This window comes from Eptatretus burgeri, chromosome 17, assembly GCF_056783735.1.
Source record: "Eptatretus burgeri isolate ZD-2024b chromosome 17, Ebu_testis_v1, whole genome shotgun sequence".
In the NCBI taxonomy this organism is placed as follows: Eukaryota; Metazoa; Chordata; class Myxini; order Myxiniformes; family Myxinidae; genus Eptatretus; species Eptatretus burgeri.
This window is the reverse complement of record NC_140977.1, coordinates 56,272,912-56,295,122: the sequence shown is the minus strand read 5'-3', so window position 1 is coordinate 56,295,122 and position 22,211 is coordinate 56,272,912. Positions and strand designations below refer to the sequence as shown.

Below are 22,211 nucleotides of genomic sequence, written 5' to 3'. Positions count from 1 at the left end.
CTCTTGTTTGCGGTTGCGCGGACATAAACACTACCTGTATAAATGGGGGGGGGGGTTTATAGAGGGGTGGAGGATAATAAAAGGATTGAGAACTTTGTTTATTTTTTTATTTTTTTGAATTCTGTTACTATTTTCTATTTAGAGTGGTCCAGGCCCAAAACATTCCAACCTTGTACTTTCACTGTTGCGCAGAGCCAACTTTCCCTCTGATGGAGCATCTTGCAGAAAACCACGAGATGTGGCAACGGACAATTTCCACCAAGTAGAGCTGCAAAAACGATTGGTTGCGAGGAAGGGAGAGGACAGACTGGTGCAACATGACTGTGATGGGACTTGTTGGAGCTACTGTTGGTACTGGGTCAAAAAGCAGGACCGAAGCCTCGCACCTCACATTATTATTTCCCCCGCATCTTGGGCCTACCTTGCCGTCACGATGATCCATGGGGGCTTCGTGCAGGGCAAGGCCCGTACGGCCCGGACGAGGGACGGCATCCGCATTGGAGTCGGTTTCGGATTGTCATCAACTCCGCACGAAGGGGTCGTCGTGGATCAAGTATGCTGGATGTGCTTTTGGAGGTTGCTTGAACTGCTCTATTACTGTATGGTACATCTTATGTAGTAATATTCTCTGCGACACACGCTCACTGTATTTTATATTTTCACAAAGGGATAAAAAGCACAGTATTCCACACCTGTACTCACCTTTGTTTATAATCTATAATATTTTTTTTGAAAACGACATGACTAATGTGGATATGCAAATATCGTATCTATTACGCTCAATCGATATGACATTAAAACGGGTCTTATTTTATCGAAATAAAGAATTTGGATCGTTTTATTTTGCTTCATTATTTTATCCATTGACATTATACTCATGCTATTTCATCGACAACTAGAAGGGCACTCGGTAGAGCGCATACCTCCAGCAGGTAGAACAGTTTACGTTTTGTATCCCACTGATAGGCCGGATCTGGATCCAGACCTCCAAAATCTAATCGGTTTGTTCTCGTCACCTACTTAACTCATCCACCTGGTTTTGTCCGAATCCGTCCACAACTTTTTTGAGATAGCCTGTTCACATACAGACAAACAGACAGGGGTTGAAAACATAACTTCCGTCCACCTTCTGTGGCGGAGGTAAGTAGAACGGCACTTGATGGAGTGCATACCTCCGCCAGGCTGAACAGTTTACGTTTTGTATCCCATTGATGGACCTGATCCGGACCTGAACCAAAATCGAATCCATTCGTTCTCGTCACATAACAAACTTGTCCACCATGTTTCGTCTGAATCCGTCCGTAACTTCAGATATCCAGCTCACAGACAAACAGACAGGGCCAGGGGTGAAAACGTAACCTCCGTTCGCCTTCAATGGTGGAGGTAATCCTCACTATAATTAACGGACGGACGGTGTGTGTGTGTGTGTGTGTGTGTGTGTGTGTGTGTGTGTGTTTGTGTGCTGGTTTGTTTGTTTGTGTGTTTGTGTGTGTGTGTGTTTATGTTTGTTTGTGTGTGTGTGTGTTTGTGTGTGTGTGTGTGTGTTTGTGTGCTGGTTTGTTTGTTTGTGTGTTTGTGTGTGTGTGTGTGTTTATGTTTGTGTGTGTGTGTGTGTGTGTGTGTGTGTGTGTGTGTGTGTGTGTGTGTGTGTGTGTGTGTGTGTGTGTGTGTGTGTGTGTGTATATGTGTTTATGTGTGTGTGTGTGTGTGTGTGTATATGTGTTTATGTTTGTTTGTGTGTGTGTGTGTATATGTGTTTATGTTTGTTTGTGTGTGTGTGTATGCTGTTTATGTTTGTTTGTGTGTGTGTGTGTGCTGGTTTGTTTGTGGTGTGTGTTTGTTTGTTTTTGTGTGCTGGTTTGTGTGTTTTGTTTTGTGTGTGTGTTTTTGTGTGTGTGTTTGTTTGTGTGTATGTTTGTTGCGCTACTCCTCCTACAGTTCTGGGCCAATTACATCCAGACTTGCTATATCGGATCAGCATGACTCCAAATAATGCATCGTGTTGGTTTTATCTTTGCCAGTGGCCTTGGGGGAGGAGGAAGGGGACGGGGGCCACAAGTTGTCCATGTAAATGTGTATCGTGTCGCCGCCACCTGCAGGTTTTCTCTGGTATTACAAGTCTCCAACATTTACACCACAATGTTCCTGTCCCCACGTTGTCCAGGCTGTGAGGTGATTTTAATTATAAGCAGTAGGAATGTTTACACCTCGTGTTCGTAAGTAACTCAGAGGTTTTTTTTGTGTGTTTGTATACACAGCTGTCAGTTGCCTATACACCGCCCAAATAAAGGTATGCGGCAGGTACGATGGAAGAAGAGGGTACGATGCTCGTTCATATAATCAATAGTTCGTACATTTTAAAAACTTCTGCCGAGAAACTCAAACTGTTTCCACGAATCGGGGATTTTGATATCGAGTCGGGGATCAGGAAGTATTTACCGGCAGCGGATTGAAACTTCTCACAGATGACATCGCTTCAGGAAAGTTCCCCCGAGTTACATGATGCAACCATTGCGAAGAGTCTCCTGAGGAAGTACAGTCCACCTCTTCGCTGCCAGTGGTGCAACAGTTATACTGTTGTCGACATCGGCAAAGGAATGAATGAACGGGAAAAGAGGGGCGGAGCCACAGTTTCCTGAGCGATGACGTCATATAGTGACGCACCACTTGCTTGAAATTCGAGCGGGAACGGTCAGGCTCGTGGATTGAACCAACAGCGCGGAAATTACTTCCACAAAGGGAAGAGTCGAAGTGGACGGAAAGCTCGGACGATTGGACCTATCTATCATTTTATTGCTAACTTGGGACCTACTATTTCACACTCACCTCAGAATCCACATTTTCAATGCACTATGTGTCATCATCCTGCACTCGCCGTGTTACATTTTCACCCCTAATCGGGACGAACCATTTCAGCCCACAATCCCCCAGTCCCCCCCCCGACCTCTGCGATTCGGAATGTACCATTTCTCTCCCTGCTCGGGACGAACCATTTCAGCCCACAATCCCCCAGTCCCCCCCCCCGACCTCTGCGATTCGGAATGTACCATTTCTCTCCCTGCTCGGGACGAACCATTTCAGCCCACAATTCCCCAATCCCCCCCCCCCGACCTCTGCGACTCGGAATGTACCATTTCTCTCCCTGCTCGGGACGAACCATTTCAGCCCACAATTCCCCAATCCCTCCCCCCCCCGACCTCTGCGACTCGGAATGTACCATTTCCCTCCCTGCTCGGGACGAACCATTTCAGCCCACAATTCCCCAATCCCCCCCCCCTCCGACCTCTGCGACTCGGAATGTACCATTTCTCTCCCTGCTCGGGACAGGCCGTTTTACCTCAGCATCTCCGAAACCGATTTATTCAGGAACGTGAGTTCGATCAACGTGCCGAAAAGTTTTGTTTAACATCGATCTGTCAGTTGGTTTTTTTTTTTCTTCAATTTAGGACTGTCATTATCATCATATGTAGTCTTGTGTAATTATGGTCACGATTGCAACCAATTAAATAATCAATCGCTGAGTTGACGGTTGCTAAGCGACCTGTGGTGGCCGTCCCTGAGGTAAAGGGATTAATGAAAATTGCAATATTTGGTGTAACTTTTCTCATTTTGGAGCGGCCGGATAACTCAGCAGGAATGAAAGCTTTCTCCTTTATTTAACATTTCTTTTCCACTTAATACGATTTTATAACAAATCTCACGTTGTGGTTTACGCTGCCAGCAGGGGGCGCCGCATCTCGGAGCAAGTCGTACTTTACACAGAAACGTTTGAATGAAGGTTAAAACACGGCAGGATAAAAAAGTACAAGGAAGTCAGAGAAAATGTGGACAAATTATCTTTAAAACAAGCTCAAATTAGCTAAGATCCTCGTCCTCTGAATGATGACGTCATAAAAACGAATATGACGTCATTGTGATGTATCAGGTTTGCGATAAATTATCTGTGCTAATACCCAGCTTGATTCCCGCAAACAAAATTCAAACAGCTTGCCTAGTTTCGGAGATAATGGTATAGGCGATTTCCATTAGCGGCGATATTATGACGTCAACTTTTTTTCTCGGAAGAATTTCCAACATCGGAGATGGTTACTGCCTGCGCGTGGGCTTTCTGCATATACATGGCAAGTTTCACGAAGATCCGATGAAAACTCTGGGTTGTGAAACAAAAAATGTCAAAAAATAGGAATGACGTCTTAAAAATTGATATGACGTCATAGTGATGTATCATCTGTGTGGTAATTCATCTCTGCTAATGCCCTGTTCGATTCCCGCAAACAAAATTCAAAAAGCTTGCCTAGTTTCGGAGATAATTTTTTAGGCGATTTCCATTAGCGGAGATATTTTGACGTCATAACTTTTTTTCTAGGAGGAATTTTCAAAATCAGAGATGGTTACTGTCTGCGCAGGGTATTTTTACATATATATGCCAAGTTTCAGGAAGTTTCGATGAAAACTGTAGGCTGTGAAACAAAAAAGTCCACAAGAAGAAGATTAAGAACAACAACGCGAGTAAGACTTAAATATCCTCCACGAGGATATAAAAAAACAAGAAAAACAGATCCATGGAGAAGTAAAAAAGGGAGATGGTGGGATCAAGAGGTAAACAAACACAAGAATTGGTTTTTTTACCAAGGAAAACCCCAAAAAGGCCAAAATTAATAGAGCTCAGATTATTTCCTTTAGGGGAAACAAATATACATAAAGCCCTCAATTCAGAAAATCCGACTCAAAAAGCTGTCTTCAATTAATTATTTTCCCAGGTCCTTGTTTGATGAGAAAATTAATTTAAACTTGTAACCAAATGTGTCGAGTGCAGAGTAAGTACATTCCAACGAGGTGTAAAACTAGAAACAGAACGAGACCAGGGTGGTTGAGTCGTGAGATAAGGAACGCCAGTAAGGAGAAGCAGAAGGTATTTATTATGTTTAAAATATCAGGACTGGAGTTTGATTTATATCACTATCGGAGTAAACAGAGGCTTGTTGACAACTTCTTTCCCTGTGACAAAGCTTGGAGGTGAGGTGGATAGTAGAGGGGGTGGTGATCAGATTCAGGAAAGTATTGATACTTGCATTGATTGGGCAAAAGATTGGCAGATGTAATTTAACCTGAGCAAGTGTAAGGTGTTGGGGATGGGAAAGAACAATGAAAATAGAGATTACAGGATGCAAGGGGTAATTGTGGAGCATGTCACACAGGAGAATGGTCTGGGGGTGGTAATGGATACAGGAGGTAAGTAGGCAGCTATAGGTAGAGCAAATTGGGTTTTCGGTTGTATTCGGAGCGGGATCATTGATAAATCAAAAGAGGTGGTGTTAACATTGTACAGGAATTTAGTGAGGGCCACATTTAGAATATTGTGTGCAGTTTTGGTCACCACAACTCAGGAAGGACATAGATGCCATAGAGAGGGTTCAGCGCAGGGCTACTATATTGATTCCGGGCCTTGGTAGACTCAGCTATGAGGAGTGGCTGAAGGAGACAGGGCTTTATACAATAGAAAGGAGGCGGTTACGAGGATATATCATGGAGATGTTTAAGATAATGAAAGGTAGAGATAAAATAAGTGAAGATGAATTATTCAACAGAGTAGACAGTTATAGGATCAGGGCCTGAGAGTAAAGAAGAGGAGAATTAAGACGGTAGTTAGGTCAGGGTCTTTTATTCAAAGAGTAGTTAATGCATGGAATTGCCTCCCTGGAAAGGTAGTGGCAGCAGAAACAGTAGATAAGTTTGAATTAGATAGACACCTGGAAGAATTGGAGATTTTGGAGGACCGTGATTTTGGTGAGACTTCTCGGTAAATTGTGTGGATGAGTGATTGTATCTGGTGTTAGTTTAGTGCAGGCATGATTGGTTTCCTATTGTTATTGCTTGTTATTATATCTGCCTTATCCTGTTACCATTTTGTTTTGCAGAATTTGAAGTTTTTAATTTTAATCCTTCCAAAGTGCAGAATACCAGAATGAGCAAGAATATCCAAAGTGACATCAAATAAGAGTCAAACATGCAGTTTTACATGATTGTTCATCAAGAAACTCAGCCTGTCTGTGTAGAAATTATCTCCAGTTTTCCTCCACAACAGAACTGGCAATATGTTCATCAGATAAGCATGGATCAAGAGTGATCCCCAAATGTTTAACATAATTCGCAGGTTTGATTTGTTCACCATTGTACCTGAAAATGCATCAACCTTCTTCAATTTACTCTTAGTTCCAAATACGTATGGACTCAGATTTGTCCCAATGTGCTAGGTATATATGGCCATGCTGGCTTTTTTTCTCAGCAAATTTACCTGGCTGTGTCCGTCTACTGTCCGTACGGAGGAGGTTATGACACGAAATTGGTCCAAGTACTGGCACGAAACGGCCTGTTCTTTTTAAAAGGTAAATTGGCATCTTCCACATCCACAAGCAAATCTTAGCAGACGCAACAGCAGGTTTACCTTCCCCTCCGAAGGGCAGCATGTACTCACCGGTGCAGTGCCTTGCTCTGGCAGGCACCAAGAGGGCAGTTTGTTGTCGGTTCGGTAATCGAACCAGACTATACATCTGAAAGCCACGTTTGTAACGACTCAACTAACTTGTCTCAGACAGCCATGACATATATGAACGAAATATAAATAAGGTGAACTGTTTCACTCAAAGATCTCCAACCTCTAAGTGGCCCCACATTCATGGCGATGATGAAGGTAATTAATATTATGAAGGGATTTCAATGCAAAAGGAGGCCCCACGGCCTATCAAAGCTTGCGCAAATGGTTGCCAACATATGGTTGTTTGTCCGTGCTCTGTCCTTGCTGAATGTCAAACAAGAAAACAGCACATACCATTTCTAAAGTCTAATTGATATGTCTCAGACAGAGTTTGAACCACCAACCTCCCAGACTCAATGGACACTCTGATTACACCACAGGATGGACCCATGGCAGCAGTTACGAAACTACTCTGGCAGAAAAGCACCGCCACAACCACCCTGGCACCGTGGAAAAACACCGGTGGTCTTCTCACACACGATCCTCAAGGATTGTCATCCCAAGGTAACTACCAATCCTGTGGAATGATGAGGGACCAGGCGTAGGGAAGAGAGAGTATGGGACATGGGGAGGATTGAGGCTGGGCAGGAGGCTGGGAGTGAGTATCAGCCGATGGAGAGTGAGGGGAGAGTGGTGGTTGGGACGCTTAATAATATTTGGGTGGTACATGGGGAAGAGTGAAGACGTGATGTGAAGGAGGAGGGCTGGGATTGAGTAGCAAGACATGGAGAGTGGGGGAGAGTGGTGGCTGGGATGCGTGATAATATTGGGGCGTTACATGGGGAGGAGTGAGGATGTAATGTGAGGGTGGTGGGGCTGGGAGTGAGGCTCAGGATATGGAGAGTGGGGGGAGAGCAGTAGCTGGGACGTTTGATAATATTGGGGGCGGTACATGGGCAGGAGTTCGGGGAGTGAGGCGCAGAATACGGAGATCAGTGGGGGAGTGCGATGACTGGGATGGTTGATAATATTGAGGGTAGGGCATGGGGAGGACGTGAGGGGAGGGGGGCTGGGAGTGAGGAGCAGGATATGCAGAGTGTGGGCGAGAGTGGTGGCTGGCCCATTTGATAATATCGGGGGTGGTACATGTTTAGTAATGTGCATGTGTTTAGTAATGTGCATATGTTTAGTAATGTTTATAAATGTTTGTAATGTGTAGATGTTTAGTCATGTTTATAAATGTTTAGTAATGTGTATAAATGTTTCGTAATGTGTAAATGTTTTGTAATATTCATATGTTTAGTCAAATGTATATGTTTAGTAATGTGTATATATGTTTCATAATATGTATATGTTAAGTCCTGTAATGTGCATAAATATTTCGTAATATGTATGTGTTGAGTAATGTGTACAGATGTTTAGTAATGTGTATATGTTTAGTAAGTGTATAAATATTTAGTAATGTTTACATGTTTAGTGTTGTGTATATGTTTAGTAATGTGTATAAAAGTTTAGTGATGTGTATAAATGTTTAGTAATATGTATATGCAAAGTAATGTGTACAAATGCTTCATAAAATGTATATGTTGAAGAATGTGTACAAATGTTTAGTAATGTGAATATGTTTAGTAAGTGTGTAAATGTTTAGTAATGTGTATATGTTTCATAAGTGTATAAATGTTTCGTAATGTGTATATGCTTAGTAATATGTATAAATGTTTCATAATATGTATATGTTAAGTAATGTGTATAAATGTTTCGTAATATGTATATGTTGGTAATGTGTACAAATGTTTAGTAATGTGTAAATGTTGAGTAATATTTATGTTTGGTCATATGTACGTTTAGTAATGTGTGTAAATGTTTCGTAATATGTATATGTTTTGTCATGTGGATAAATGTTACATAATATGTATATGTTAAGTAATGTGTATAAATGTTTAGTATTATGTATATGTTAAGTAATGTGTATGAATGTTTTGTGATATGTATATGTTGAGTTATGTGTACAAATGTTTAGTAATGTGTATATGTTTAATAAGTGTATAAATGTTTCTTAATATGGATATGTTGAGAAATGTGTACAAATGTTTAGTATTGTGTATATGTTTAGTAAGTGTAGAAATGTTTAGTAATGTGTATATGTTTAGTGTTGTGTATATGTTTAGCAAGTGTATAAATATTTAGTAATGTGGAAATGTTTAGTGTTGTGTATATGTTTCGTAATGTGTATATGTTTAGTTCTGTGTATAAATGTTTCGTAATATGTATATGTTGAGTAATGTGTACAAATGTTTAGTAATGTGTAAATGTTGAGTAATATTTATATGTTTAGTCATATGTACATGTTTAGTCATGTGTATAAATGTTTAGTAGTATGTATATGATGAAGAATGTGTATAAATGTTTAGTAATGTGAATATGTTTCAGAAGTGAATAAATGTTTAGTAATGTGTATATGTTTAGTAATGTGGATAAATGTTACATATGTATATGTTAAGTAATGTGTATAAATGTTTAGTAATATGTATATGTTAAGTAATGTGTATAAATGTTTTGTAATATGCATATGTTGAGTAATGTGTACAAATGTTTAGTAATGTGTATATGTTTAGTAAGTGTATAAATGTTTCTTAATATGGATATTTTGAGTAACGTGTACAAATGTTTAGTAATGTGTATATGTTTTGTAAGTGTAGAAATGTTTAGTAATATGTATATGATGAAGAATGTGTATAAATGTTTAGTAATGTGAATATGTTTCATAAGTGTATAAGTGTTTATTAATGTGTACATGTTTAGAATGTGGATAAATGTTACATAATATGTGTATGTTAAGTAATGTGTATAAATGTTTAGTAATATGTATATGTTAAGTAATGTGTATAAATGTTTTGTAATGTGTTTATGTTTAGTAAGTGTATAAATGTTTCGTAATGTGTATATGTTTAGTAAGTGTATGTATATATATATATATATATATATATATATATATATATATATATATATATATATATATATATATATATATATATATATATATATATATATATATATATATATATATATATATATATATATATATATATATATATATAGTAATGTGTATTTGTTTAGTAAGTGGAGAAATGTTTAGTAATGTGTATATGTTTCGTAATGTGTGTATGTTTAGTAAGTATATATATATATATATATATATATATATATATATATATATATATATATATATATATATATATATATATTTTTGGTGATGTGTAAATGTTTAGCAAGTGTATAAATGTTTGGTAATCTGTCTATGTTTAGTAAGTGTATAAATGTTTAGTAAGTGTATAAATGTTTAGTCATGTGTATATGTTTAGTAATGTGTATCAATGTTGAGTAAAATGTATATGTTTAGTAATGTGTATCAATGTTGAGTAAAATGTATATGTTTCGTAATGTGTAGAAATGTTTAGTGATGTGTTTATGTTCAGTAAGTGTATAAATGTTTCGTAATGTGTATATGTTTAGTAAGTGTACATATATATAGTAATGTGTATATGTTTAGTAAGTGTATAAATGTTCAGTAATGTGTATATGTTTAGTAATGTGTATCAATGTTGAGTAATGTGTATAAATGTTGAGTAAAATATATATGTTTAGTAATGTGTATAAATGTTTTGTGGTGTGAATAAATGTTTTGTCATGTGTATATGTTTAGTAATGTGTATAAATGTTTAGTAATGTGTGTAAATGTTGAGTAATACGTACATGTTTATTAATGTGTAGAAATGTTTAGTAATGTGTACAAATTTTTAGTAATGTGTATATGTTCAGTAAGTGTATAACTGTTGAGTAATATGTTTAGTAATGTGTATAAATGTTTCGTAATGTGTATATATTTAGTTTTGTGTGTAAATGTTTAGTAATGTGTATAAATGTTTAGTAATACGTACATGTTTCATAATGTGTATATGTTTAGTAAGTGTACATATATATAGTAATGTGTATATGTTTAGTAAGTGTATAAATGTTCAGTAATGTGTATATGTTTAGTAATGTGTATCAATGTTGAGTAATGTGTATAAATGTTGAGTAAAATGTATATGTTTAGTAATGTGTATAAATGTTTTGTGATGTGAATAAATGTTTTGTCATGTGTATATGTTTAGTTATGTGTGTAAATGGTTAGTAATGTGTATAAATGTTTAGTAATTTGTACAAATGTTTAGTAATGTGTATATGTTTAGTATGTGTATAAATGTTGAGTAATATGTTTTATAATGTGTGTAAATGTTTAGTAATGTGTATCAATGTTTAGTAGAGTGTCTAAGTTTAGTAATGTTTTAAAATGTTTGTGATGTGTATAAATGTTTAGTAATGTGTATGGATCGTTAATTATGTTTATATGTTTCATGATGTGTACATGGTTAGTAATGTGTGTATGTTTGGTGATTTGTATATGTTTATTGATAGGTACATCTATGCTTTTGTTGAAATGTGGTGCTGCCTTGATGTTCATGATTGTGTTTTCCTGAGTCTACCATTTTCTTTCTTTGTATTGTATTTATGTATAAAAAGTTGTTTTTTTCTGAAGTAATTTACTGTATACTTGTATTTGTAATGTGCAGTATAGATCTCAATATTTTCTGTTTATTTATCCTTCACTCTTTCTTTCCTTGTCTCAAGAATTTTCTTCTTGGTACAGCTGCAGATCAAGACTTACATAAACTTTCTGGAACTCGTCATTACCTGCCAAAAGGTGTGCTCCGTTGGACTGTCTGATTGTGCACACACCTGTATAACTCAAGTGCATTCATTTGTCAAAAGTTACTTAGTCTGTCTATTCATGGATAAGTACTAGCTTCACTCATGCTTCCACTGGGTTGGTGGATTGCTGATTAACAGGATTAGCTTTGCCTTGTGTTCAATCTGTCATTTCCACCAGAATGAGATTAACATGTGCACAAAACACTTGAACACAAGAGGAGTCTGTTTGGCCCATCCTGCCTCTGGCTGTATACTCTGAGGGGAATTTATATCCAGGAAAGGACTTTGAGGGGATGCATTTGCAGTGAATATCTGGATTAAAATATTGCCTCCATGCCATTCAGTTTATCCCCACAATGAAAAAGGTGTATATAACAATTTTACCCCGTGGGGTCTTCCACCCCACAGGGTCTAAGCGCCGCTCACGTTCTCTCTTTTCTTGTGTACAGTTCATTTGAACGTCTATTTCTCCATTATTCGTGAACATAATTCGATGAAAATTGACAGGCATATACTAGACACATATGTGCAGGCATTAACTGAGTCCAAAGTGCGATTTCGGGCCGAGGAACAGCCCATTTTGGCCCATTTTCTTAAAATTTTTATTTCTCGGTTTATTAGTGAGAGAAGCTGGACCAAATTTGACAGGTATATTCTTGAGATCATTCTGCAGGCATTAACTGAGCCCAAAGTGAGATTATGGCCCTTTGGGCCAACAAACGGCCCTCTCAGCCCAGTTTTTTTTAAATTGCTATTTCTTGGTTGTTCGTAAACGGAACTGAACCAAACTTGACAGGTATATTCTAGAGACCATTCCCCAGGCATTAACTGAGTCCAAAGTGAGATTATGGCCCTTTGGGCCGAGAAAGGGCCCTTTCGGCCCATTTTATTAAAATTGTTATTAAAAAAATAAATTTTAAATGCGCTGTGCGATGCCCAACACAAAATTAAGCCACAAATGATGATATAAAACTAGCCTCACTCTTGTGAGGTGTTCTGGTTTCTTTTTCTGATGCAATGAAAATCTTATCAACATTCAAAACTATCTGTCGTCCGTGCTATTACTCACCTGAGAATTGTATGAATGAACTCCCACGGGGTATGTTCGCAATTCGAACTTGTTTCTTTAATTACATGGCCACACGTGATGTTTTCATTTTCTCTGTTGTTAATAAGGAGTTGTACTCGATTTTCTCTCCTTTCACTGGATTGAGTGTGAAGAATTTACTGCAGAAGTCTCTTTAAAATCCATATTCCATCATAATATTGTACCAGCTAACTCGTTGTTCAGTGTTTGACGTCATGTAGCTGTAATGCAATGTTGTTGCAGTGTTTGTCATTAACAGGGAATCAGATTTATCTCAGATTCAGATTTAGAACTATTACATTCACATAAGAAAATGATGAAGTTCTGGAGGAATTTGGTCAAAATGCCCTCTGGAGGATATTCATCTTAATCTTGTTTAAAATCACCGGAATTATCTTCCGTCTCCAAAACCACATCAGTGTCTACGTTTCATGAGCATCCAGGCTCAATCGACGTCGTGAAAAGTGGATCTACTCAAGTTCTAAGTTCCTATCCTCCACGGACACTGGAACCCAAAGCACAACATCCGTACCATGTCAAACCTGGTCAATGCCCCCGCAGGGTACACTTGGAGAGGTGTGTTGGATACATTCACCTACATTTTACTCATTTTATTCTTCATCTTCGTATATCTATACTATAAAAGTGAAATTTTATATTTATATATTTGTTACTTGCAAAAATCGAACATTTTTCAAGTATATTGGTTGGTTGCATGCATTATGCTGTTTGTATGTTTGTTTGTTTGTTTGTTTAGTTGCACAATCGAAGATTTTTCAAGTATATGAGTCAGTTGATTTTGTTTTTCTGTTCGTTTGTTTGTCAATCGCCTACAGGTCACAATTCTAAACCGATCATCATGAAACTTTACTAAGTTGTAGAGGTAGTCTCAACTGAGAAGCCTGTTGAGTTTGAGGTCAAAGGTTATCTTGAGGTTATATTTCTAAAATCATCATTTTTATCCGATTGACGACGTGAAAATTAAACAGCAATTGCAAAGTGCATTGCTGAATTGCGAACCAACTGTTATTGAGATCAACAGGTCAAAGTTCAACTCAAGGGCAAACATCTAAAATCAATTTTCAACTAAAAAATCATCAATTTACATCCTATTAACTTGAAAGTTGAACAGGGTTTGCATCATCCATCACTGAATTTGTAAACCAACTATTTTTGAGATCAAAAGGTCAAAAGTCAACTCAAGGTGAAACTTCTAAAATCATCAAATTTCAACTGAAAAATCGTCAATTTTCACCTGATTAACCTTAAAATTAAGCAGCAATTGCATAGTGCATCACTGAATTGGCAAAACCAACTATTTTTGAGGTCAAAAGGTCAAAGGTCAAACTAAAATCATCAATTTCAATTTGAAAAATAATCAATTTTCATCCGATTGACCTGAGCTTTGATTAGGATTGTCAATTTTAATCTTAATGAAATGGACAATTTTATGTATCCATGGCAACCTTTGGAGAGGGAGGTGGATTTTGCAAGTATCGTGCTCTGCACGACGTCTTTTTCTTGTTTGTTTGTCTGTTTTTTTTTAATGTTTATCACCTATAGATCACAATTTAAAACCAATCTTCACGAAAGTTCACCACATGGAGTTTGTCATAAGCAAGAAGCCTATTGTTTTTGAGATCAAAAGGTCAACAGAGGCGAAAGGTTAACAAATTTGCCAAATCTCAAAAATCCTCAATTTTCCTCCGATTGACTAGAAATTTGAACAGGATTTTCAAATCCACTTACTGAATTCAACCATCAGTTATATTTGAGGTCAACATAGGCCAAAGGTCAACAAATCTAGGTAAGATTTCTGAAATCCGCAATTTTCATCCAATTGAATTGAAATTTGAAGAGGATTTATATTTCAGGTCACTGAATTCAACCAGCCAATTATTTTTGGAGATGTGAAATGCAAGGGTCAAAGAGTGTGGAGTGACCCTTGCTCCCTGAAGCCCTGCCTCACCTGGAGTCAAAGAGTGCTTCCATGACTCTTGCTCCCCCCTGAGTCATGCCTCGGCCAGGACTGATGGAAGCCAGAGCACACCAGAGCTGAGCACTGACTCCCATGCCAAGGACCTGGATGTGGAACGGAACTGCCTGTCTACTTGTTAGAGTGAACCAAGACTGCCTGCTTGCTGTTTGAGCTAAAGGTTGGAGCAAGACAAGTTATGCTGGGGCAAGGCTCCTCAAGCAGATGGCGACACGAGGCTTTTGGTGTGCAGCGGCTCCATACTGATTTACATGATCTGCCTTTCTGTCTCTCAACCCCCTAATTTGTCGACTTGAGATGCACAAAGAGTGTCTAAGAGAGCTATCAACAATTAACCTCTGTCCTGATTGGGGAAGGTACTGATATGCATTTCACACCCTTTCCTCTAGAGCTCACATCACATATGCTGCACCTCTCTAGACACCACACCCACACATGCACTATATTCCTTTCCTCATGTTCCTTCCCTTCCCTACCCTCCACTTTGGACCAACGCAAGCCCACCTGCTTGCATATAGTGAGTGAGGAGCCAACCTAACTCCCCAAAATGTATCTCTCTCTTTAATTCTCTCGACTTTTCCTGGAGTGATTGAAGTGCATCTGTCCTCTCTTTAGATAAGATTGTGAAAGGGGATCTTTCTGTTCTCGGGGTAGAACTGTTATTTGAGTTGTGGAGTTATCTGTGACCCATTGGCTTCAGGGTCGCAGGTCAGGAAGCGGGTCCGAGCAACCCCCTCATGAGCCGCGCTTTCCCCTGAACCTGTAACAATATACCGCATACATCTATACAGTAAAGCCTGGTGGTGGCTTAACATTTAAGGTGGCAGGCTTAAGATCTTAGGGTCTTGAGTTCAAGCTCCTGCCATTCTGTTAAGTTAACACCAGGTGGGTTGACTCAGCCTGTCATCCTTCTGAGGTTGGCAGAATGAGTACCAGCAATTACTGGTAATGGGGGCACCTCATTAGCAGCACAGCTGTTCTCCCAGAACATTTTGCAACCAAGCAGCCACAGGCTGCATACGAATAAGTATATAACTGGAAGGGCACTTGGGAGAGTGCATACCTCTGCCACTCAATGCCTGATCCATGAGAACATATCAGGCTCAATAGATGTTTGAAATATCATGCTCCATATTGTTTTTGACCCAATCTCTCAATAGTGAAGAATCATTCAAGAAATTAAATAATTATTATATCCAGATGTGGATTCAAATCTTCACCAAAATTGAATCAATTCTTCCTTGTCACACACCCAATGTATCCACCAAGTTGCATCCGAATCCGTCCACAACCTTTTTAGATATTGTGGTATATATCGGTTTAGCTCGATCTCAATGGTGAAGCATTACTTTAAAAATTCTAGGAGCTGGATCCAGATCTTCACCAAAATATAATCAGTTCGTCCTTGTCACACACCTGTCCACCAAATTTCATCTGAATCCATCCACAATTTTTTGAGATATCCTGCATACAAACAGACAAACAAACAGACAAACAAACAAACAGACAGACAGGGGTGAAAACATAACCTCCTTCCACCTTTGGTTGTCGAGGTAAAAATCGATACAGTACATAATAATGGCGATCTCACTGTGACAAGGTCCATGGTCCATGGTCATTAACCGCTCGTCTTACTCCTCTTGTTGGACCAGGCTGCGTCGACGGTTTGCCAAGGAGGACATCTTCAAATTGTTCAAATCAGCTGGTATAAATCTTGAGCAGGAGATGACTGTGGAGAGTTCAGAGCCGACCACCTCGATCGAGGCGATGTTTGGGAACTTTGACTCCATCCCTAACTCTCTTCCTCTTGAGGTAAAACATGCTTTTCTTTCTGTACAAATTAATACTATTTCATAAAATTTGATTTTTGCTGGTTCTTCTTGTTCTTGTTCTTGTTCTTGTTCAATCACTGCTGGAATGTTGACTTGATGGACACAGTTTCTATGCAGACTAAGTTACCCTTCCTTAAACAGTTCACCGATCTTGATGAACGTTTCCTTTCAGATAAAGTCTTGTGGCCACTTGTTCACAATATCCCTTGATAATTTTCTACTCACTCCATTTAAAAGGACAACTTCAATGTAATGACAGTTCTATTGGAGTGATCAGTTGATACAAGGATGAAAAAACTAACACTACCTTTACCTACCCCACCCTCTTACCCCACCTGAATAGCTGACCCAGTTGTGTAAAAAATAAATTAATATCTAATGTGCTCTCATATTTCAATTTCAGGATGTTGAACTGCTGTAAAAGCAGGAGTCTGTTGAGTGAAAAATAGGTGTTTCTGCCAAGCAAGATGTAGCTATTACATTGGGTGCCTGGGGCCCTCTGAGAAAGTTTTAACAAAAAAACAGATTCTGTGGCCTAATGGTTGGAGCATCTGCTCTGATTCTGGGGAGTGGGGGGTTTCGCTATTCAAACCTGACTGAGTCGTACCCCAAGACTTTAATGTGGTATGCACTGATTCCTCGCTTGATAGAACATGCTGTGATGTTACTTCTCCCAAGCTCAGGAGCTGCGTCTGAATTAAAATCTGGTGTTGTTTTATACAGTTTATTCGTGTGTGCATGTCGTTGGTTGTTATCTCCATGTGCGGGTTTCAGAAGGTGGTACGGAGTCCTCGCAGCCCTCGAATTATCCACCTCCATTTCAGTAAGGGATCATGACTCATGGACCAATTTTTGGGGAGGTTTTGTTGTTCTCAAAATTTGTACCAAGGGCTCTTTTGAGAATCGTCACCAAACCCCGGACAACTTCCAACTGTAGTTCGTTTGTAGTAATATTCCCTGGGATGGTTTTTAATAACTCTGTAAGGTTCTTCTTAATTATTTCCATTGCTCCAATGATCACTGGTACAATTTCAGCATTCTTCAGCTTCTGGGGTCTTTTCACTTCCTTTTTGAGATTTTGGTGTTTGGTAATTTTCTTGATTTCTGCATTGTGTAGGCCAACGTCGCTGGATACTGACACCTCAATCAGCAATGCCTTCTTTTCCTTTTTGTACCTTAGTCTTATATCCGGTCGCAATGCTTTGTTTTCTATGTTCACACACGATGGGATCATTAGGTCATACGTGAGCATGACTTCCTTATTTTCAGTGATTGCTTTTGGTTCATGTTTCCATGAGTTTTCTGGAACTGGGACATTGAGACTTTTGCAGATGTGCTGGTGGATTACTCTACATACCTTATTGTCCCTTTATGTGTACAGCTGTTCTGACATGAGTTTTTTACATCCCGATAGGAGGTAGCTCATACTTTGTTTCTACGTTGAAGAACCGACACTTGTCCGATTGACTATGCAGGTTTCAGAAGGTGGAATGGGGCCCTCCCAGGTCTCAAAGTATCCACCTCCATTTGTGTATGCATTTATATGTGTGCCATGTGATGCACCGCAGCTTGACATCGCCAACATCTTTCCCAGAATGTGTGCATGTGCGTACGCATATATTTGTGTGTGATAGAATTGTGAGGAACATAAATGACAAAACAAGGTGTGTGTGTGTGTGTGTGTGTGTGTGTGTGTGTGTGTGTGTGTGTGTGTGTGTGTGTGTGTGTGTGTGTGTGTGTGTGTGTGTGTGTGTGTGTGTGTGTGTGTGTGTGTGTGTGTGTGTGTGTGTGTGTGTGGTGATATGTTATTTCTCTTCCCTGAGCCTTAAACCATGTAAACAAAACAACATGGTTAACACTTACAGTTTATTCATCACTTATAACACGTGTTCTGATAATGCGTTTTCATTACAATGTGGATTTAATTCAATCACAACAACAACAACAACAACAACAACAACAACTATGCTACGTCATTCTGAGTGAGTCATTCACTCACAGCAGACGCTTTTGCCATGCTACGTCATTCTGAGCGAGTCGTTCGCGCTCCTTCATTCTGTGTGAATCGTTCATGCTCCATCATCCTGTGCGAGACACTCGCGCTCCATCATGCTGAGCGAGTCGTTCATGCTCCATCATCCTGTGTGAGTCATTTGTGTTCCATCATCCGGTGCAAGTCATTCTGAGCGAGTCTTTCACTCACAGCGGCTGAAACTATGGCTGCAAAACATGTAACGAGTGGCATTGGCCATAATGATCAGATGAAGAAGTCAAGAAAGTGTCATTCATTGGAGGTGCAATTAAAAGTTTTAGATCGGTTTGATAAAGGTGAGCGCAGCATTGATATTCAAAGAAAGATAGGACTTCGTGATTCTACAGTGAGAACCATTTGTGACAATCGTGATAAAATCCGTAAGAGCGCTCAGACAACAAATGTCAATGCCACCAGAACTGCAATATCTCTGCCTGATGTTATTGAGAAAATGGCAAAGATGCTGACCACATGGATAGAGCATCAGAACCAACAGAACATGCCCTTGTCTGGAATGGTCATTGAAGAGAAGGCGAGGAGCTTGTATGGTGATCTAACCAAAGATACCAATGATCCAGTGCCTTTTTCTGCCAGTCATGGTTTGTTCGAGCACTTGAAGAGTCGCCAGGTGTTCGACAATCTCAAGTTGACTGGGGAAGCTGCTACTGCAGATCATGCTGCTGTCTAACAATTTCCAGCTGTCTTCAAATCAGTGATTGCAGATGGAGATTATACACCAAAGCAGGTGTTTAACCTTGATGAAACTGGATTTATGGAAACGCATCTCCAGCCAGACTTTCATCTCCATCAACTCTGGTCTGAGACAGTGATTGAGTTCAGAGGTTTCACGGAGGCTGAAGTTAGCGAAGCAAGGCAACAGATTGTGGACATGGCCCTCCAAGTGGGATTTGAGGAAGTCGACAAAGATGATGTTGAGGATTTGCTTCTCTCACACAGGGAGGAGCTGAGCATTGAATATCTTCTGGCTCTGGAGGAGGAGCGCATCAGAAAGGAATTATATTCAAGTCCTGAGGAGGTTGTGCCTGTTAATGTGCCTGTGCCTGTTAATCACGATGAAGGTCATGGCTAAAGGTTTGTTTCAAGTTGGTCAATGAAGCCATGGCCAACTTTGATGAACACGATCCCAACTGCATGAGAAGTTCAAAGTTGTGGAGGGAGATGGAGAAGGTCCTGAAATGTGACAAGGAGGTCTACGAACAGAAAGTGAAGGCAGCCACTCAAGTCTCCACCATGAAGTTCTTCAAAAACTCCTAAGTGAATCAGCCTCCATTTCATCTTCTGAGCCTTCATCCTCGACTGGGCAGTCTGCCACACCTGAATAAGCCTGCCACAATCAATATGTAATGCATCCAACCTCAATCATGACAGCACTTATTAAAAAGTAATTAATTTTCATGTCTTTATTTGTTATGTGCTTTATTTACGCATTGTTTACTGCTTTTTAAAGGTTTTCTCTGTAGGTCTTCAACTTTAAAAGGTTGAAATCTTCCCCATTTGGGACATAACACAGATTTGTACATGTTAAACATTGCCCCATAATATGTTTTCGAATAACACGGCGTTTTGCAGGAACGCACCCCCGGCTTTATACGAGGGTCTCCTGTATTTCCAGCATCCAAAAGATATTATCCTGTTGGTTTCCACTTATATTCTTGATGTTTTATTTTGAATCTCCAGCTGAAACAACCATCGCGGTGTCCTTCTCAGTAAGCATGCATAAATCACTAGCCGCCGGCCTTCAGGGAGAACTATGAAAGTTTGCAAGATGTGAGGCAGCTTGGAGTTTGTACGGTTGAAGCTGTTACACCACCATGTTCTGATACGTTTCCTTTCTTCATGAAAGTTGTAAACACATATAGAGTCAACCTCAGGTGCAGAGGGCTTTTGCACAATGTGACTCCATGTTTTCATTGTTGGCCCCGTTGGTTTGTGTAGATTTTTGATGACGATTCAACAGACTGCCGCACGCCAGCCGACTGGCTTGACCTTGGCTGGGACAAAGAGTTGAACGTTTTCCAACCAATCCCTGGCCATGCTATCCTGCCGGTGAAAAATAAAACTTCTGGGCAAGGTCAGAGACCATCTAAAAATTCCATCCCTTCAGTTTGTGGCAGAAATGAGAATAATTCTTAGAACCTTCACAAATCCCACCCCATCACATCCAAAGTTGTTTGAATAACTGCTTTTTAACCTTCCTCGGTAACTCCTTGAATCTGTGTGCTTACTTGTGTTTCTCCAGGAGTACACTTTGATTTCTGTCATGTTATGGTATTGGAATATGACAAACAGCAAAATCTCTACCTCGTACAACGTTCTGAAGCTCTTGAGGCTGGTATGATGAGATGTTTTGTAACTTGGCCGTGATTTTGCCGTAATTTTGCCGTGATTTTTCAGCCATCTTCACTGCCTTGGTATACAACAATCTGAGAGAGAGCACTATACAAGTATAAATCACATTAGCTGGCAGTGCCCCTTTTGGGACTGCACAATGCATGGCTTGGATATATGACATTGTAATTATCTGCATGATGTGTTTGCTTCTGTCACAGGAAACGAACTGTGCTGGTTGCCCCGTTTATACCTGCTCTTCTTGGCTGACGACCCAGTTGTCTTTGTTCATCGTTTTGCTTCAGCTTGTGCAGCTCGACGTTCAACACAGGCCCGGCTACGCTACAACCTGTACATTGATTGCATGGCAGGAGCTGGACCAAGCCAAGAGCTACCGGAGGGCTTATTGGCATCTATACGCACACGGGTAATGGGGTTTGGGAACCCTCATCTCAAGGACATTGACAGGTGGGAGTTTCATCGTCGTATTTTGTAATTTCAACCTCTAGATTACACACATTTCATTTTGATCTTGCTCATGTTATATTGGTCTTGCCAGTGGATTTGGTAGCAGTATTTGTATTGTTCGGTTGGGTGATTTAGAATTTTCTAACTTTTTAGTGAGGCTATTATTTCCTTCTTTGTTCCAAAGTTTATTATGCTGTGGCTTGTCCAGCCAGTAATAATAGAAACCACAATGGTGCCGGAGAACAAAGTTTATGTTGTCGAGAAGGACAAGATCCAAAGATCAGGATCCACAAGCATGAAGAATACATAAAAAGAAGGCAGTGGTATTGTTGCCTTTCGGAAATGAGAGCCTGCACAACGAAAGCCCGGACGTATCTTCACGCAACAGAACAGTAAAAAATAACTTCGGGCACGACGCTTGCTCAAGTCACGTGGCTCCCACAATGCAACCCGACAATTTTACAGCGTTATTTACAGACCATAGCAAATCCCACTTGCAATTAAAATAAGGAAAAATAAACAGGACCTCTTTTACCAATAATATCCATTTTGTGTTTCGTATATGACTACTTCACCAGAGATCTGTTCTTAGACGAGACTATCTCATATAGAAAGAGGGAGAGGAGAGAGAAAGGTAGGTCATGAATGCCACTCGTATATATGGCATTCACTGTGCCACAGTATGAAGTGATTTTCGTCTGGAATACAGTCGTATAAACTTTGGCAATGATGTCTTTGTGAATATGATCAACAAAGGAGGGAATGAGGAAACACCACTTGCACATTCATGAATTCACAAGGAATTGATGGTTAATTTGTGTTGCAATTAATTAATTATTTTAATAACAAATTTTGTTTGAATGCCGAAGCCATTTCATTCAATTTTTTTCATGAGATACGTAAGTGAACAATCCAACATGAGGCTTGAATGTTGTGATTTCTCAGGTCTCACCTTATGACACGTATTTGTAGATTTGTGAACATTTTGTGGGCAGGTATATCATCTCACATATAATCAACAGAATCAGAAAGGTTAAAGATTATATCCATCAGTTTTATTATCGAGGTGATGTTCAGGGTCATTCATTCATTGGGAGGGGGAATAGTGGTGGAAAGGTATGGGCAAGGAGTCTAAAGTGAGAAGATTAAAAATGACAAAAGAAAGAGAAGGAATGATGATAGAAAGATAGGGATATGTGGGCCTTGAGATGTGAGGAAAG

General features: G+C 39.4%; 2 protein-coding genes across 14 annotated transcripts in view; both read left to right on the top strand.

Annotated features, from left to right (window-relative positions):
- Positions 1 to 838, top strand: part of LOC147010180 (cGMP-inhibited 3',5'-cyclic phosphodiesterase 3A-like) — an 82,541-nt gene extending 81,703 nt beyond the window's left edge. For all 10 annotated transcript variants that reach the window (XM_085862645.1, XM_085862642.1, XM_085862644.1 and 7 more), the window contains one exon: positions 193 to 838. In XM_085862645.1, coding sequence (XP_085718771.1) covers positions 193 to 266 — 74 coding nt within the window. In that variant the 3' untranslated portion in view covers positions 267 to 838. The remainder of the gene's footprint in view (positions 1 to 192) is intronic.
- Positions 839 to 3,312: 2,474 nt separating this feature from the next.
- DNAH1 (dynein axonemal heavy chain 1) overlaps positions 3,313 to 22,211 on the top strand; it is a 157,140-nt gene continuing 138,241 nt past the window's right edge. For 2 of the 4 annotated variants that reach the window (XM_085861166.1, XM_085861165.1), the window contains exons 1-8: positions 3,316 to 3,370; positions 6,864 to 7,039; positions 11,147 to 11,219; positions 12,734 to 12,890; positions 15,963 to 16,122; positions 20,131 to 20,266; positions 20,435 to 20,527; positions 20,745 to 20,991. In XM_085861166.1, the coding sequence (XP_085717292.1) occupies positions 6,917 to 7,039; positions 11,147 to 11,219; positions 12,734 to 12,890; positions 15,963 to 16,122; positions 20,131 to 20,266; positions 20,435 to 20,527; positions 20,745 to 20,991 (989 nt within the window). In that variant the 5' untranslated portion in view covers positions 3,316 to 3,370; positions 6,864 to 6,916. Of the gene's footprint in view, positions 3,371 to 6,863; positions 7,040 to 11,146; positions 11,220 to 12,733; positions 12,891 to 15,962; positions 16,123 to 20,130; positions 20,267 to 20,434; positions 20,528 to 20,744; positions 20,992 to 22,211 lie in introns of all 4 variants that reach the window. The other 2 variants (XM_085861167.1, XM_085861164.1) reach the window with 2 other exon arrangements.